Source organism: Aptenodytes forsteri, unplaced genomic scaffold (genome assembly GCF_000699145.1).
Source record: "Aptenodytes forsteri isolate BGI_AS27 unplaced genomic scaffold, ASM69914v1 Scaffold84, whole genome shotgun sequence".
Classification (NCBI taxonomy): domain Eukaryota; kingdom Metazoa; phylum Chordata; class Aves; order Sphenisciformes; family Spheniscidae; genus Aptenodytes; species Aptenodytes forsteri.
In genome coordinates this window covers 657,996-674,777 of record NW_008795492.1, presented here as the reverse complement: position 1 = coordinate 674,777, position 16,782 = coordinate 657,996, and the positions used below count along the sequence as shown (strand labels likewise).

General features: G+C 40.0%; 1 protein-coding gene across 1 annotated transcript; it reads left to right on the top strand.

The window, feature by feature from the left end:
* The first annotated feature begins 2,862 nt into the window (after positions 1-2,862).
* On the top strand, positions 2,863-11,763 carry LOC103900845 (acyl-coenzyme A synthetase ACSM4, mitochondrial). The gene is made up of 13 exons (XM_009281619.2): positions 2,863-3,124; positions 3,996-4,206; positions 4,624-4,831; positions 5,209-5,352; positions 6,106-6,262; positions 6,901-6,980; positions 7,774-7,897; positions 8,419-8,499; positions 8,610-8,711; positions 9,088-9,215; positions 9,891-9,990; positions 10,714-10,833; positions 11,677-11,763. Exons 1-13 carry the CDS (start codon positions 2,927-2,929, stop codon positions 11,761-11,763), a joined length of 1,740 nt encoding a protein of 579 aa, XP_009279894.1. The 5' UTR covers positions 2,863-2,926.
* The last annotated feature ends 5,019 nt before the right edge of the window (positions 11,764-16,782 follow it).

The window sequence follows — 16,782 nt, the reverse complement described above, 5'->3', positions numbered from 1 at the left end:
GGTCCCAATATGGACCCCTGCGGGACACCACTCGTCACCAGTCTCCATCTGGACATTGAGCCATTGACTACTGTCCTCTGGATGCGACCATCTGACTAATTCCTCACCCACCGAAGAGTCCACCCATGAAATCCATAGCTCTCCAGTTTAGAGAGAAGGATGTTGTGGGGGACCATGTCAAAGGCCTTACAGAAGTCCAGACAGACGACATCTGTAGCCCTTCCCATGTCTACTGATGTAGTCACTCCATCGTAGAAGGCCACTAGGTTAGTCAGGCAGGAAGGAGAAAGACATATTCTTTAACTACTTCTCTTCATCTTGATGAATTTGTGATCTACTTAAATCTGTGAATCTACTTCAATGGTTAAAGTGGGGGAAAAGAGAAGATACAAAGTGCTTTAGGTTAAGGTGCAAATTACGTACAATTAACAACGGTGTAAATCATTACAAGAAAAAGGTTACTCCACAGAAAAAATTGTGCTGCCTGGTCTGTTTTGTGCTATGTTCTGTTCTCATTACTTCAAAAGAAGGAAATGATAAAGTAGAAAGGGTTTCACTCCAAATCTTTTTTGACAGAGTGTCCAGGTTAAGGCTAATCTTTACAGTGCCTCGTTTGGGAAACACATGTCGTGAAAGCCGAATGAACCGAATGAAGAGGATCTACCCCAGCCAGCTCTCAATCTATACTGTCCACAGCAAACAGGTCAGGAAAACGTTGTTTGTCTGAATTCCAATTTTTCCTGGTCATTGAGAAGAAGCAGATGGTACTAAATCAGGAAAAATAATTTCTGATTCTTGCAGCAGTTCAGAGGACTTTGCCATTACTGGGTCTTTTCCTCAGTTGTCTTTCGTGAGTTTTTTCGTAAGTTTGCAGGTGAAAAAGTGCTAAAAGCTGTCGAAGGCTCTCACAGCAAAACTTTGCAGACGTTTCTGTAGACCACTAGGGAATCCTGGATTTAAAATGTTTTTCATCTTGCCAGTCTTGAATACTATTTCCAATCTTGAATACTGTTCCTGAATGTTCTTTCTCTCCTCTTTTCTTTACAGGCTATTCTGTAGATTTTGTCATTGTAATGCTCTGAAATCTGTAGATTATAGCTAAATCATAGAATTAGAGCAGACTAAGAAATGAGAAGTATCTTACTATGTTATTAAAAAGAATAATCAAAATGATTAGGCTTTTCTGTTAAAGGAATGAAGTTTTGATTTCAAATGTAAGTACCATCTAAATAAGTTTCTGCTGTATAATCCTGATTCTGAAGTGGGTGGCACTTAAGGACATAACGGCACTTAATTTTATATCCATGTCCTATGATTCTTTCTCAGGAGCAAATGATATCCTATAGGATTACTTACAGCTGATCAGTATTTCTTTACCACAATCTCCATGTAGCATAGAGAACACTGTGAATTACTGTTGGTCTTGACACAGTATCTGTTCTGGGGGAAAATCTGCATCCAGATTTTTTATGCTGTCAGATATCGCTGAAAAGACTAAGTTGTGCAAGTTCTAGGTATTTGAGTTCATTTGCCTGATAGGCAGATTAAATATTACTGTAAAAGCTCCTGCTAAGAAATAAGGAAATAATGCCATTGTTAAATAAGTTACTTTTTCTTGGGGAGTAAAATTTGACCAAAACTGAGATCCACGCATCAGAGATGTGAGGATAAGTGGTTACGGTTGAAGACACAGGACAAGAGGTAAATGAATACAAAATGAACTTAAAAACCTGGGACAAAGGGCAAAACTTTGCAGCTTCGCTCAGGCCACAGAAATTCCACGTGGAAAAGAATTTAATCAAGAGTTTACCTATAATTTTGTTCTTAATTTGTGGATAGCTTCATCCTTTGTAAGAACAGAAGAGGAAATTAACCTGTATGTCAACAGTCACTCGCCTAACCTTGTATTGAGTTTAGTAACTTGTGTTTAGTGGTTGAAAAAGGAAAATCAATAGATGGACCCAGGTTTGAGAATCATCATAGGCCTCCAGGACTCCACTGGCTCCTGCTCTGACTGTGGGCTCTTCCAGACACGAGCCAGTATTTTTTTTCTACGTTTGATAATCTTCATGTGCACTTACGAGAAGCCTCTAAATACCATTAAAATTTTTAGAGTTGAGCACAGTTCTGAAGCAATCTTCTAGACTGCTGAAAGTAATAATAATAATAGTAATATAAAAAGAGAGAAAGAAAGAAAAAAGAAGACTAGCAATGGAAAGGAAGAAAGTAATTGGACTTGAGAGCTTTTAGGATCATTATGGTGAGTACAGATGGAAGAGGGCATTTACAGCGAGCAAAGGTATAAGTGTCTAAATCAAATTTGGGGACCTATGTAAGGGATTACTGAAGTGAAGGTTCTTGGAATATATGTGGTGAATGGATATATCGGTCAGCACCTGTTCAAGCTAAAGCAGTGAGAATCTTGATGGAAGTAGTCTGGAAACATCCTTCAGCTCCAGGTGAAGGAAAAGGAATACAGAATCAGCTACTGAATGCTTTGGTGTAAGAACCAGTAACCTTCTTATAATGTAAACAATAACATCTTATGTTGTGTTTGACTAAGGAGGGCTGTGGGCAGTTAGCAGCCCCAAAGAACACATCAAGAATCTATAAGGATCAGCTGAGCTACAGACAAGATGCCAGATCAGTACAGTACATTAAGTCCTTAAAAAGCTGGTGGTAAAAAATATAAGAAAGCAGGATGGGGAACTCCACATTTAATTGAACTGTTAAAAACATCAGTTTGGCTGTGACTAGCCTAAGTGACTTCAATTAATTAACTCATCAATTCATATCTGAATTGTCTTTGGATAATCTCAAGATTTTTTTCTTTTTTTTTTTTTTTGTTGTTGTTGCAGGATTCATAGCAACAATTCTGCAAATTTTCTTATATAGTCTACAGCATCTACGTACATCATCTTCTGCCATGAAGTTGTTTAAATTACAGACTCTAAAATCCTTGTGGGCTCTGAAGCTTCCTAATAGGACTTTCCGTGGACACCCCAGGCTGCTTGCCTCTGATGTATATTCACAGTACGAGTCAGTCAGGCGGGGCGAACAGGAAATACCAAAGTACTTTAACTTTGCAAGTGATGTACTGGACAAATGGTCTGAGATTGAAAAGGTAGATGATCTTTTGTTGTGCAGATGAGATACTTCAATTTGAAATTTCATTTGAAATAAGTTGGGGTTTTTTCGTTATCAAAAAAATCAGTTGCCAAAACCAATTAGCATTAGGAAATTGTACAAAATCTCATTCTTTCTTGCTTTATTTTAAAAGTGTCTCTGACCCTTGGTGCTCCCTATGTAGGTAGAAAAAGCAATGGTAAGTCCTTTTTGACTTTGATTTAACCTCAGAATGGCTGTGTTTATTCCTTCTGCATATTATAATATTAGATATTCACATCATAAAAATAGAGGTAACATCACAATAACATTTCATGCTAGGGAAAATTCTCCCACAAATGTTTAATTGCCTTGCTCCAAAGTGGATTCTGCATTTGTCCAGATGCCCTGTAGTTAGAGACCACTTAACTCCCTTCTTCCTGAGCAATCAGACTAGAAAGAGTCCTGAGATACCGTGTTGTCCTGTTGTTTTATTTTGTCCTCTGCCTGTGCTGCGTCTGTTTAATAGCATTCCACAACTCCATCCAGAATATCAGGAGTATTATGTGAAGTATTTCACGTTATCTGTTATTTTGTAGGAGCATTAATGCTGAGCATAAGACTTAAACTGAAATAGGATCCAGACTAGGACTTGAGTCTTGACACAACTGGGCTGGTAAAAATTTCAGGTTCAGAAAAGGAGAATTTATTGAGAATATCTGAGCTTGATCCATAGCAAATCTTGATCCATTAAGGACAAGGGAAAAATAATAACTTACATGCCAGTTGTGAAATACTCAGATCTTCCATAATTTGCAGATATTTTTACATTATAATTTCATGGTCTTTCAGAAGAAAATGTTTTGGGTTTGAATCCCTATGTTTTGTAGGCTGGAAAGAGACCATCAAACCCTGCCTTTTGGTGGGTAAATGGAAAAGGAGAAGAAGTGAAGTGGAGCTTTGAGGAGCTGGGGTTCCTGTCTCGAAAAGTGGCCAATGTGCTGACTAAAGTATGTGGACTGCAGAAGGGGGACAGAATTGTTGTGATCCTGCCGCGAGTCCCAGAATGGTGGCTGGTGAATGTGGCTTGCATGCGAGCAGGTCAGTGAGCATATCTGAGACTGATAAAACTGGTTAATGCAAATCAGTTGAGAGGATCAAGAATTTATATGGTTTATAAAGGAAAAGGTTGTAATAATCTAGTGAGTGGCCTAGCTACCAATTTCGCCGGCAGTCCTGAAGGATTTGCACTAGGTGCCGTAGGACAGGTGGCCTGTGCAGTAGGCGTGGAGATGACAGAATGCAGGGAAGAGCCATGGAAGTCACCAGACAGGTCCACATTTCATTCCTTACAGGAGAGCACAAGCAGCTGCATTACTCCACTGTAACTGTTTGGCTTGGGAATGCCAAGGCAAATCCATCTCAGAGGTCAGTTTGGGAATAGTTAATAGTTTAGGTTCTTAGAAAAGAATCAGAGGTAAAAAATGCCATCCCAAACTAACGTTATTGCTCTTCCAGGAATTGTCTTAATTCCAGGAATATCCCAATTATCAGCCAAAGACATACTGTATCGACTCCAGGCATCAAAGGCCACGTGCATCATTACGGATGACACACTGGCTCCTGCCGTGGACTCAGTGGCATCTGAGTGTCAGTTTCTGAAGACCAAGCTAATCGTGTCCAAAGGCAGGAGGGAGGGATGGCTGAACTTCACTGACCTGTACAAGTGAGTATGAGTTAGTGACACTGCAGTCATGATGCAGAAAGCAGACCTGTTCTCCACAAGTCCTCATTTACAAGTATTCATTGACTACAAATACTCATCAAATGCCAACATTAAGGTGTTAATCACGACTGATTGCTGACCCACATCAGAGTTGTTTACTAACAGTGGTCTTATTCTGGGAAGTTTCTATCCTGTTCATCTTAAGGGGAAGTCTGTCTTTGAGGAAGTGTAATTCCACATTATTTTAGTCTAATTTGGTGAAAACCTTCTGTGAAGCTTATTTGGGGTGGGAGTTCTGCAATATGCAATACTTCATTACATTCTGAAGCCTGTGTAAAGTAACCACTGAGGTCATGATTGCATTCTCTGTTTTAAAGAAACCAATCTGCTGACCATTCCTGTATCAAAACAAGGATTCAAGACACAATGATTATCTTCTTTACCAGTGGAACCACAGGATTTCCAAAGATGACTGAACATTCCCAGGGTAGCCTTGGTTTCAGACCCCTTTTAAGTGAAAGGTATGAAAGGTTTGAGCCTGGTTGAACATGGGATAATTGAAGCTGCATAGTAGAACTGATGAAAAATTACTGAATAAGAAATACCAATGTACGGCCCCAGTCCTTCTGCCTCTGAAATTGGACTAGAAACTCCAGCAGATTTCTAGGGGAGTAGGATCACCATTTTTTTCCATTGTGTTTCCATTTTTCAATGAATATCTCTTACCCTTTCTTTAGAGTGGTTCAAAGGACAGCCATCAGCTGGGAATACTTTACTGCAAAGAACCAAGAGGTACCATGCTGTTTGGGCTGCAGAAAGCTTTGTGACGTGTAGATGAGCAGAGGCAGAGTTTACGTTGGTTGCACAGATCACCCTGGTCCCTCAGCAGCCTTAGAAGTGAAATACCTGGTGTCCAACACAGCATCCATGAATGCTGCTGCTTCAGCCCTATCTTCCTACCTAGTGGAAAGTCACTTTATTGAAATTCAGACTCCTCTCTTTCCCTTACTCTGTCCTGTGTTATGACTGACATCATATATGCATGATATACATGTATGTGTGTATATTTATGCAAACATATAGTTAGGTGCCCTTTTATCCTAGAGCTAGCTCATAAAATAAACTTATTCAGAGTACCTAGTGCCCACGTATCTTGTCAGGAATCTTGGGCTTGTTGGTTTTTTCAGTTTTCTTTGTTTGTGGTTTGGGTTTTTTTTTTATTTTAAGCAAAAATTTTTCATTATCTTTTTGTTCATTTTTTTCTGCTCTATCAGGTACTGGTTGGATTTGACTCCCTCAGACGTGATATGGAGCACAGCAGACACAGGATGGATAGTAGCTTCACTGGCATCTGTTTTTGATCCCTGGGTTTTTGGATCATGCATCTTTATACATAAGCTACCACAGATTGAATCAGCAGCCATCCTAAATGTAAGGAAAAACTCATGGAGATGTGTTAATCTGCAGAAAGGGGGCAAAAAGAACATTCTTAACAGCATCCATAGATTTCATGAGGGTTGTGTCCATAGTTGTGTTCGAGATGCTGTATCCGTTGCGTAAAGCTACTATTTGCATTTTTAATGTACACAGAAGGGGCCAAACCTGCGGTTCATTCATACATTTTGCTCATAGCTGGTGAGCACATGAATGAAAATCACCCAAAAGCAGCACTAATTGCTTGCCTTTTGTTCTAGCGACTGTGGAAGTACTATCAGCTGGTATTAATGCAGGCTGAAACGGAAGGATTTCTCTGCCAGCACTGACCAAGATGAAAGCGAAAACCTCCCTATAACGTAGACAGAGACGGGCTTATTCTGCCCATGCTCCAAGCTGTGTGGTCTGGGTGTCATGTAGACATGTTAGCATGGAATTTTGTCCAACCAAATATGCTGTGAATCTCTGCATATTACACCGACTGGAGGAGGGTTTCTTACCCAACAGAGAGCATATGGTGCTGTTACACAGAAAGGAGAGCTACATTTGCCCCCTTTGTCATCTGTTTATTCTACATCCACAAGACAGTTTTTCATCTGAGCTTCATATGTCCATCTTGTTGTTTAACTCACTAGACTCTCTGCAGATTCCCCATTGACGCGCTGGTTGGTGCTCCAACATTGTTCCGCATGCTGGTGCAAAATGATCTCTCCAAGTACGTCAAGAAATTATTTACTAATGTTTAATTTACCCTAACTAAACTTCAGTGGTCTCCCAGATCTAGCTGCTTCACCCAAAATAGGGTAGTAATTTAGTTTAAAATATCCTTCATGAAAAGACCGTCATACAAAATTTGTGAGTTTTGCTGAGTTTTATGATCAAACATAGAGAAACTTGATGTTTTCCCTCAGAAATTTGAGACTTCCACTACTGAACTTGTGAGCAAGTCCCTGAGGGTATGAAACTGAGCGCCTGTTAAATTCTTTATCATAATTTTCAATTACCACATTAATTGTCCATGCTTTGGGAAGGACTGTGATCGTAGAAAGTCAGTGTCAACATGACTGTGGGGGAGTGATTTGTTGTGGCAGTTGTACATCATCCCCTGCTCCAGTTCTCACTGCCTGCCACCGTTCCTTCCTCCCCTCTTGCACTTTCTCACTTGGGCTGTTGCAGAGGGTCAGCAATCAGGGCCCTGGCTCAGCAAATCATTCTGTGGTTAGTTATAGGCATGTCCTTAAATCTTAGCTGACTTCAGCAAAAATTTTACTTTATTTTTCATGTGTGTTTAACTCTTGACTACTACTACTCATATGCATAGTGTTGAGCACAGACTGAGATCCTTGCTGTATCAGGAGCCAAAGGATCAGGAATCCTCTGATTTCCCCACTTCATGGGACTAACTCTCCCAGTAAACAGCTCTCCAGTATTATCTGTTTACAGTTGCATGCTCCTTGTCTTGCCCAATAGATTTAATTATGCCTCTTGTTTTTTAACTCCATGTGAAGCTACAAATTCATGAACCTGAAGCACTGCATGAGTGGAGGGGAGCCACTCAACCCAGAAGTCATGGAGCAGTGGAAAAGCAAGACTGGGCTGGACATCTATGAAATATATGGCCAGACTGAAACGGTACATCTGTAGGGTCTATATTCTATTAAATCTTTGCAATTCCTTTTTGCTTTACGATGTTTTAATGTTTGTTTTCAAAGAACACAGCCTGTTTCTTCCTTCACGTTTCTGTGAATGTTTCAGTAATCTCCTCCCCTGGTAACCTCTGAAAGAGCACCCTTTCATGGCTCTCCTCACAGAACCTGCCAGAAACATGGATTGTTGGGAGGAGATGTGCTCTAATGTTTCCATAAACGTCCTTAAGCAAATTCCAAGTGACAGTGACAGGCAAGAGGGCAGAGTTTGAGTCTAAGGAAGAAGACTGGTTAGCAGAGGGCATGAATTCTTTGCAGATAATGGAACAGGATTCCTTCAGGGAGTTTCTTGATTTTGCTTATCTGTACCATACAGCACTGACATATAGGATCCTATGAATCTTAATTCCTTACTTTGGAATTATTCTAGAAAATGCATTTAATGAATTGAATGTGAATGTAGCAGTTTTCTATTGCAAAACTTTGTTTTGATTTTGATTTTTACAGGGAATAATCTGCTCTGCTTTTAAAGGAATGAAGATAAAACCTGGATCAATGGGGAAGGCAGCTCCCCTTTATGATGTGCAGGTTTGTTGGCTGCTCTTTAGATTCTTTCACAGGGGTTTTTTGTTTGGTTGGTTTTGGCTTTGGGTTTTTTTTTCCCATTGGACTAAAATACGTGTTGTTTTTCATTCTAGATCATAGACAAAAATGCTAATGTTCTGCCTCCAGGACAACAGGGGGAAATTGCTATCAGAAGCAAACCTATAAGACCACTTGGTTTATTCTCTGAATATGTAGTAAGGACTTTATTTTATTCCTCACCACCACCAATATCCCCAAAATCTCTCCAGTTGCATAGTGGTTCAAAAGGCTGAGTATTTTTCACCAGTTTATTATTTATTACCAGAGTAATTTGTTTGTTTGGATTGGTGGATGTTAGAAAAGGGAAGAGAAGAATTTGCTCAAGATTGAGTTAAATTTTTTTTAAAAGAATCAAAATGGTTTTGTTTTTTAAACCTATTCTATTGTATTTTATAGCAATGTCAGTAAAATTCCTGAACATCCTTGACTCAAAAATTAAGTTCCAGTGAATTTAACGTTATGTGTGTTATAGCATTATGTATAGCTAATGCATGCTCAAAATCTAAACTACTGTTTGTAAACCGCTTTGAGGATAACCCTAAGAAAACCGCAGAAAGTGAACGTGGGGATTTTTATGTCACTGGAGACAGAGGGACTATGGATGAAGATGGATATTTTCAGTTTGTTGGAAGAGACGATGACATCATCATTTCTTCAGGGTCAGTTTGCATGCTTCCTTTCTAAGTCTGCCATTGTATAATCTTACACGTTGTGTTCCTGGTGAGCTTCTGACATGATAGTCCTCTGATGAATGTATTGACCTCTTGACTTAGGAATACTTGCTTTTATTATTAGCTTTTCATAGATCTGCAGTATCATCTTGGTGATGTCGGTGGCATCTCTGTATCCATTTCCACTGCGACATCTCATCTGTTTCAACAAGGAGCGAAGACTTCCATTGGCAGGATTTTAATCTAGTTTGTTTTTTGACTAAAATTGAAGGACATCTCTATCAGACTCAAAGAGCACTGAAACATTTTCTTTTTAACATGTTGAAATGAAACAATTTGATATTGTATGATGTGATACCATAACGTGGCATCAGCTGATACTGCAGACCCCAGCTATCAGGGTGGGATGGAGCTCCAGCTTAGGAGCCACAAGGAAAGGGGAGAGATGGAGAGGTATCCACAGCCCCCAGCAGTCCTCTACCACATGACCACCATTAAATGCTCCTACCTTCTAACACAGCCAACTTTCCCATTCTGCCTAAAGTTTCTATAGTTGGTTGTTGGTTTGTTTTGGGGTTTTTTTTTCTTCGACAACTAAAAAACATTTGGTACTGGTTTTCCAGCTCATAAAACCAAATCCTACATTTTTCTTTCCTTACCTAGATATCGCATCGGGCCATTTGAAGTAGAGAGTGCCCTGATAGAGCACCCAGCAGTAGCAGAGACAGCTGTTGTCAGCAGCCCGGATCCCCTCAGAGGAGAGGTAATGATGCTGAACAGTGGGGGGGAAGCAATATGTTTGTTCAAATATGTAACTATATAAAGCAGTTCCTACTTTACTGAATAATGTACAGCTCTAAGGCAGTCATGTCATCATGGATAGTCCTACTTGGGGTGACAGGCAAAATCCCTTCCCATTTACATGCCTTTGCTCTTCTTAGTTTCTTTTCATGCCAAGAAGGTCTTCTCTGTGGAGAACATTACAGTGATGTTTACTTTCCCCTTGTTGTAAGCACTTGTCTATACATTGAAATTGTCTTTTCTGGCTGTCTTGGTGTAGCCAAAGTTATACTATAACTGCCTAGCATTAGACTTGGGCTACAGATACGGAGAAAGCACAGTCCTGTGCTGGGATGATATGGGCCTGCTGTCCTCAGTGTGAACTTCGGAGAGAAACAAAATGTCCCTCAGCTTCAGGGAGAACTCTGCAGAGATACCTCTTATTACTCCTCCTTCTTGATCCCTGCTGAGAGGATAGAGCAAATACTCTTGCTTTGTAGTGAGGGCAGGAAAACTCTGCTTTCAACTTTCCCTTCTGCACATACCTGTGCAAAAGCTGGGCACAAACTTTTCTTATATTGTGCTGGTTTCTCTGTTCCTCCCTTTTGCACGTCATGACTCTGAGTAGTACTGTTCCCTGGTAACCTGTATATCAGTGCTTAAAAATGGATGATGTCGGATCACTTTTGTTGACCTTACCTTACAGGTTGTGAAAGCGTTTGTGGTCCTGTCCCCAACCTTTTCATGCAGTGACCTGGAGAGCTTAACCTGTGACTTGCAGGAGCATGTCAAGAAAACTACTGCTCCATATAAATACCCTAGAAAGGTAAATGCTTCTGAGGAGAAACTTTAAACCAGGGCACCCTTCCATAAATCTCAGGAGAATTGCTACTTGGATTTTCATGATTCACCAGAAAGAGACAGTGGTAAAGATTCAGCTAGAGCAGTGGCTCCAGAAAATCTTTCCTAAATAACATTAGTTTACATTGCTTTTCATGCATTTGAGTAAAGCGTTTGTTTAAACCTCTCAAAAATTTCTAGGCTTCATACGATACCCTAGTTAGATCTGCATGTTCTAAGTCAGGCTGACAATCATAATTCTCCATTTTGTATTTAATCTTCAACCAAGCACTCTCTGGTGACTTTAGGGTAGTACCTGACTGAATCTGAGTAAGTTTTTATCTAGTGGTCCTCACGGTTAATAAATAAGAGGAAAGCCCAGGAGGATACACTTGGTGTTTCTCAGTAATCCCAGCATGGCAGGAAAAGAGCTACTAGCAGTGCCTTAGTTCACTTGTGCAGAACTCTTAGGAACTAAGGGCCACTAAAGACTTCGTGCCATTAACGTTCCTTTTTTCTTCTTTTTGTCATTAATCTCTGACCTCTGATACCATTTAGGTATTCATCCTTCTGTTACAGTACTCATGTTACAGTACTCGGTTTGGTTAGCTGGGAGGCAGCTACGCAGATGTTTGGCCATCTAGGCAGCCAAAGAAATTGTGTCACAAGTAGCACAATGTGCTGCCTTGATTTGGCTTGGACTTGATCCTTTAGGCAAGCGGTTCTTACTGATGGGAATCCTCCTAGTTTTCCACATATGCTGAGAGCCAGTCTTGGAAGACCAATTCTGTAGAACATGCTACATTGTTTTCTGTCTTTTTTTATTTAGGTGGAATTTGTCCAAGAGCTGCCAAAGACAGTCACTGGGAAGATCAAGAGGAACGAATTAAGAAACAAAGAGTGGGGACGGATGTAGCATTGTCTGGAATTTAACAGAACTTCTTTCATTCCATTAACACTATATAAATTTCTCTGATACAAGTGCCCTCCTTCTGATCTATTTTTGTTAAATGCCTGAGCATCAAAAACTATAGATAACACCAAGATGTGATGTTTGCGCCTGTGAAGCTTGCAAAGATGTGAACATCAAGATGTGAAACTATAGATAACACCAAGATGTGATGTTTGTGCCTGCTTGCAAAGCTTCTGATGTCAGTACCACGGTTTCAGTTCCTGAAGCTGGGAAAGGGACCAAACCATATAACTTCATTCTAGTCCTGAATATCCACAGGTTCACCAGAATTTGGCTGGTGACCCATCTCTTTTAGATAGTATCCAAAATCAGTGAAGAGATATTGCTGATATCGATTGTCTAGCTCCAAGCTGCAGAAAAGGCAGGCATGGATTTGAGTGGTTCAAATGCTCTGTCCTTAAATGCAGCATGTTTAAACTGAATGCAGCCCTCCTATCGTTTACTGAAGATGGAAAGACTCCTCTTTATTGGTACCACCATATGACCTTCATAAACCTTTCTTGTTTAATACATGTATTGATGACAAGCAATGCCAGCTTCTCCTATGCTTTATCCACAAATACTCTCATACAGAAGTAGCTTTGTTGCTTGCCCTCTGTTCTGATCTTCGCACACAATAGACAAAACTCCTCTACCACTTCTGGTGGTCTTTAAAATGAAGTTTGCTGTTGGGCACGTGACCCAATTTGTAGAACAGAGCATGGTTCTTTGCCATACTAGACACTTGCTACAGAACCAGTCTGTTTCTGCAGCCACTTAGACGTGAAACCTGTGAAAAACCTCCCTTGATCTGGTTTGGATGGTCACATCTCTGTTTAACATTTAGCTCTTAACTTTATGAAGAAGCATGTACTGTAGTGTACACATCCTTACTTCGTACAGTTGCACATGCAATAGTGGGCCAAACTTTAAGGCTATATCAGTTCTTAGCTGTTCATCCTCAGGTTTTTTAAATTTTGTGTACTCAGAGAAGATTTCATTTTCTGGCATGAATTTTCATTATTTGACAAAAACATCTCCAGCCTTGCAGTCCTCTTCTGTTCATTAAATAAAAAGAAATTGACAGAGAACAATAGCATCTTTAGGCAGGGAGGAAGGTCTTTTACAGCTGTGTCTCACTGCCTGGAGTTCTGGGTCTACTGTAAAGTGAGATTTGGAGAATTCTAATTTTGAGAAAGTAAAATATTTTATTTCTTGAGAGTAAACACTTTGCTTATGTCAGTGAAACTATTTCTGTACTAGCAACTGCTGAAATGAAAGCAATTGTCAATAAAGACAGTGTTTACTTCATTCTTTTTTGACAGTAGCTTCATTTTTTGTAATGCTCCTTAGTATTTCACAGAGATTTCAGAACACTTTTCACTATTTCACTCGTAAGGTTTCTAGGAGCATTAGGTTACATGATTATAAAACTAATAATTAGTTTCTTGAATGTACTTGTTTGGGCATGTCACTTGTCGCTGCCTCAAGCTCTTTTCTGTACCCAATTCAGTTTCCTTTAAAAGCCATGATGTACTCCTGGGCCTTTCAGGGTCTCTACATCTTCTAGATCTTTCTGCTTGGTTTCAAACAAACAAGTGTTTAAAAACAGCAAAAAGTGGACAACACAACAAAAAGTCCGCAAAAAGTGGAATGATAAACAAGTGTACAAACTGGAATTCAGAGCCCCTGGAAACTATCCTTGTCTCTGCAGTTAGCTGTTTGGGCAGTTAAACTCCGGTAATGTCTGAGGATTGGGAGGCTGATTTCCCCACCACCACCACCAAATTTAAGGACCTAAAATCAAGCAACTAAATTCAGAGTTGAGAAAGTTCAGAGCCTTAAAAAAAAAGGTCTGAATGAAACTACCACACTGAAGACAAGAGTTTTACCACTGATTTCAGTGGGGTCATGACTCTTGACTCTCTAAATTCTGGTGTGGCTCATTAGAATAATTTGCTCCAGGCTTCAATGCTAGAACTGATCTAGTGATCCCTTGCTTAGCTGACCTTAGAAACTGGGTTTCCGTTGTGCTCTAGTACCCCGTTTTTTGCATGAATGGGCTGGGATCAAAGTCAAGCAGACTGCCAGGTTATTCATGCCACGTGCTGTGGCTGTAGTCTGTGAGGTGCTCTGCTCCATGCTGCAGCAACCTCTTATTGATACTCAGTACACTTTTCTGTCTCGTGTTCAAGGTAGATGGTTTGTTTAATTCTCCTCCTCCGCGCATGATCAGAGAATTGCCAATACATTTCCTCTGATCCATGCAGAACAATTTCAGAGACACAGGCTTGCAGCTACAAGCAGTTGAAAGCAAAATACATCTCCCTAGCACATGGCTTTCTTTTGGAGCCACAAAGTTTGAAACTTGTCTGGATTGTATCATTCTGGCTGAAAAATACAATTTTCAATAGACTAGCCTTTCCCTTTGAGACCTCCTCTCCATCCCTCTTACAGCCCAGCTTCAATTTGATGTTATTCTCAGAGACAACAGAAAAGGTAATACCTGCATCAGAAAAGGTATTGTGTATCAAATATATTTTGATGCATTATTTCCTGAGAGTTTAGCCTCTCATCCAAAGCCTATGGAAGGGACACGGTGACTTTGGTACGTATGGTCTCTATAGGGATTACGGAAGCGCAACATTACAATGAGGTTGCAAAACAGCCTCACCCAGGTGTTAATGCTGGGGGTACCTCTGCACGTTCTGCCTAACGTCTGCAAAGACAATGCTGTTCTCCCTTGTATCAGGATGACAAGGAAACAGAAATGGATCATAAGGAGGAAGTTGTGTTCTTGAGACTCTTTGGTCTTCAGCCTCATGCTTCAGAAGATAATTAGCCCTTTCTTATGATGTTTTATGTGTGTTTAGAATGGGCAACACAGCTGTTCTGAAGACAGCAAACAAGTAAAATAACTGATTATAGTTCTTTCAGAGGACTTGTTTCTTTCTTCTGAAGTTTTATAAAGTAGAGAGAAATCTTCAGTTTCAGCTGGGGACAGGGAATATGTTTCCTCTTCAATGTTTTCCCCTTAGTGGTCATATAAATCTTTTCTGGTTTGGGATAGTGCCAGCGCAAGTCCTGAAAATGCATTGCTACAGATGGGGGACTAGCAGTTTTATTGCAGCAAGATTCAAAATCCACATTTTTGGTGGCAGTATGAGAACCATGTGTAGGTGGCCCCTTCTTTTGATGGCGTGTCTCTTGTCTTCCAACCGCTAGCCGGGAGTGGAATTCTCAATGCAAGGTTGGGAGTATTTGGCATGTTTTTAAACTGTGAGGCATGTTATTATACATAGTATAAGACTACTAAATTGCATAAGCAACATGTATTTATACTGCCAACTATTTTGAAATAGTAAAGACTATGTTGAAATAGGTATGAACACAAGACCCCATCTTTTGCTTTAACAACCCCTCTGAGGTAAATTAAATGAGAATTGAAATTATATTCAGTATGTGAGAAATAATCCTTTCATATACAATGCTATCATATATCATGAGAAACTAATAAGTTGTAGAAATTCATAGTACATGCTTAATGTTGCATGTATACATATATACTCTGTGTGTGTATGTGTATACATATTGTGTGTATGTAATTTGGCACATAAAATTGCTCTACTTGCATTAGTAATAAAGTTAATATTTAGTTTTATGTCTAGAAATCCTTAATACATTTCCAGAATGTGTTTGGAACTTGGTCTTGAAGATTTGCTGAATAGTGATTTTTGTGACTTTGTGTGTGTTATTTTAGCCAGTCCATTGAGCAGGAGCATTTTATAAGTGATCTACAACTTCATCTCCTTTCCCACAATACAAAAAGTTGGAATAAAGCTGTAATGAAAAAGAGAGCAGCCATTAGGTGAGTTTGGTTTTAGTTATTCATAAGGCTTTTCAGATTGTTGATATAAAACCAATTATTATGCGAATACTTGATATGAGCCTTTATAGTCCCCCTGTAAGAATAAAAAAGAACATAATTTATAAATGAAATCGATGTAAGCATATCTGTGCGGGAAGGATTCATTATTGAAAAGATCAATTAGAGGAGGGGTAATTTGCCAAGTTCAGCCATCACATTCAAGTATTAGATTTAAGATGCAGACCAGAACTCACCGTCAGTGTCTGAGCTTCCATCAGCTGTGGCAGAGCAAGAGAGTCCAGCGACTGCTTGTTTCCTAATGGATTCCTTCACAGTCCTAAAATCCAAAATAAAGTTACCTTCAAGCACAATCTCAGAGGCTTCTAATGAGTGTAGAAAATGAAATCCCCTATAAGAGCTAGAAGTTTGTTTAATGTGATTCTACTAGAAGAAAAGTGAACAGAATCCAGTTGTGGTCAAATCCGGCTGCAGCAGGGTCTGTCTGCCAAGCAGCCCATGCTCCGCACGGCTCCGCGCTCTCAAGCCAGGTTCCCCTTGAGAGAGGGAGGCTGCGAGCACCACGGTCCTCTGCTTTTGAAGGCCTCTCTGAGTGCCACGCATTTTGGATAAAGGGGCTCAATTGCAGAAGGTAACGCACTTTGCTGCTTTAATTTGGATATTTACACTTACGTCCAGTGGGTGATACAGCATATGGATACATTTCCAAAAAATGGTTATCTCAGCCTTTTATGATGCTTTCATAAAAGAAGATCAGTGTTTGTTTTCCTGTGGTACTTCCTAGGCAATCAGGTGCAGAGGTACGGTTATTTGCTGGGTAAGGGGCCAGACATTCATAGCTAGATTTTTTAAACCTCATTGTCTATTACTATTATTATTATGGTGTCCTGGTTTCGGCAGGGATAGAATTAATTTCCTTCCTAGTAGCTGGTACAGTGCTGTGTTTTGGATTTAGGGTGAGAACAATGTTGATAACACACCGATGGTTTAGTTGTTGCTGAGCAGTGCTTACACTAGTCAAGGACTTTTCAGCTTCCCATGCTCTACCAACTGAGAAGGCTGGAGGTGCACAAGAAGCTGGGAGGGGGCACAGCCAG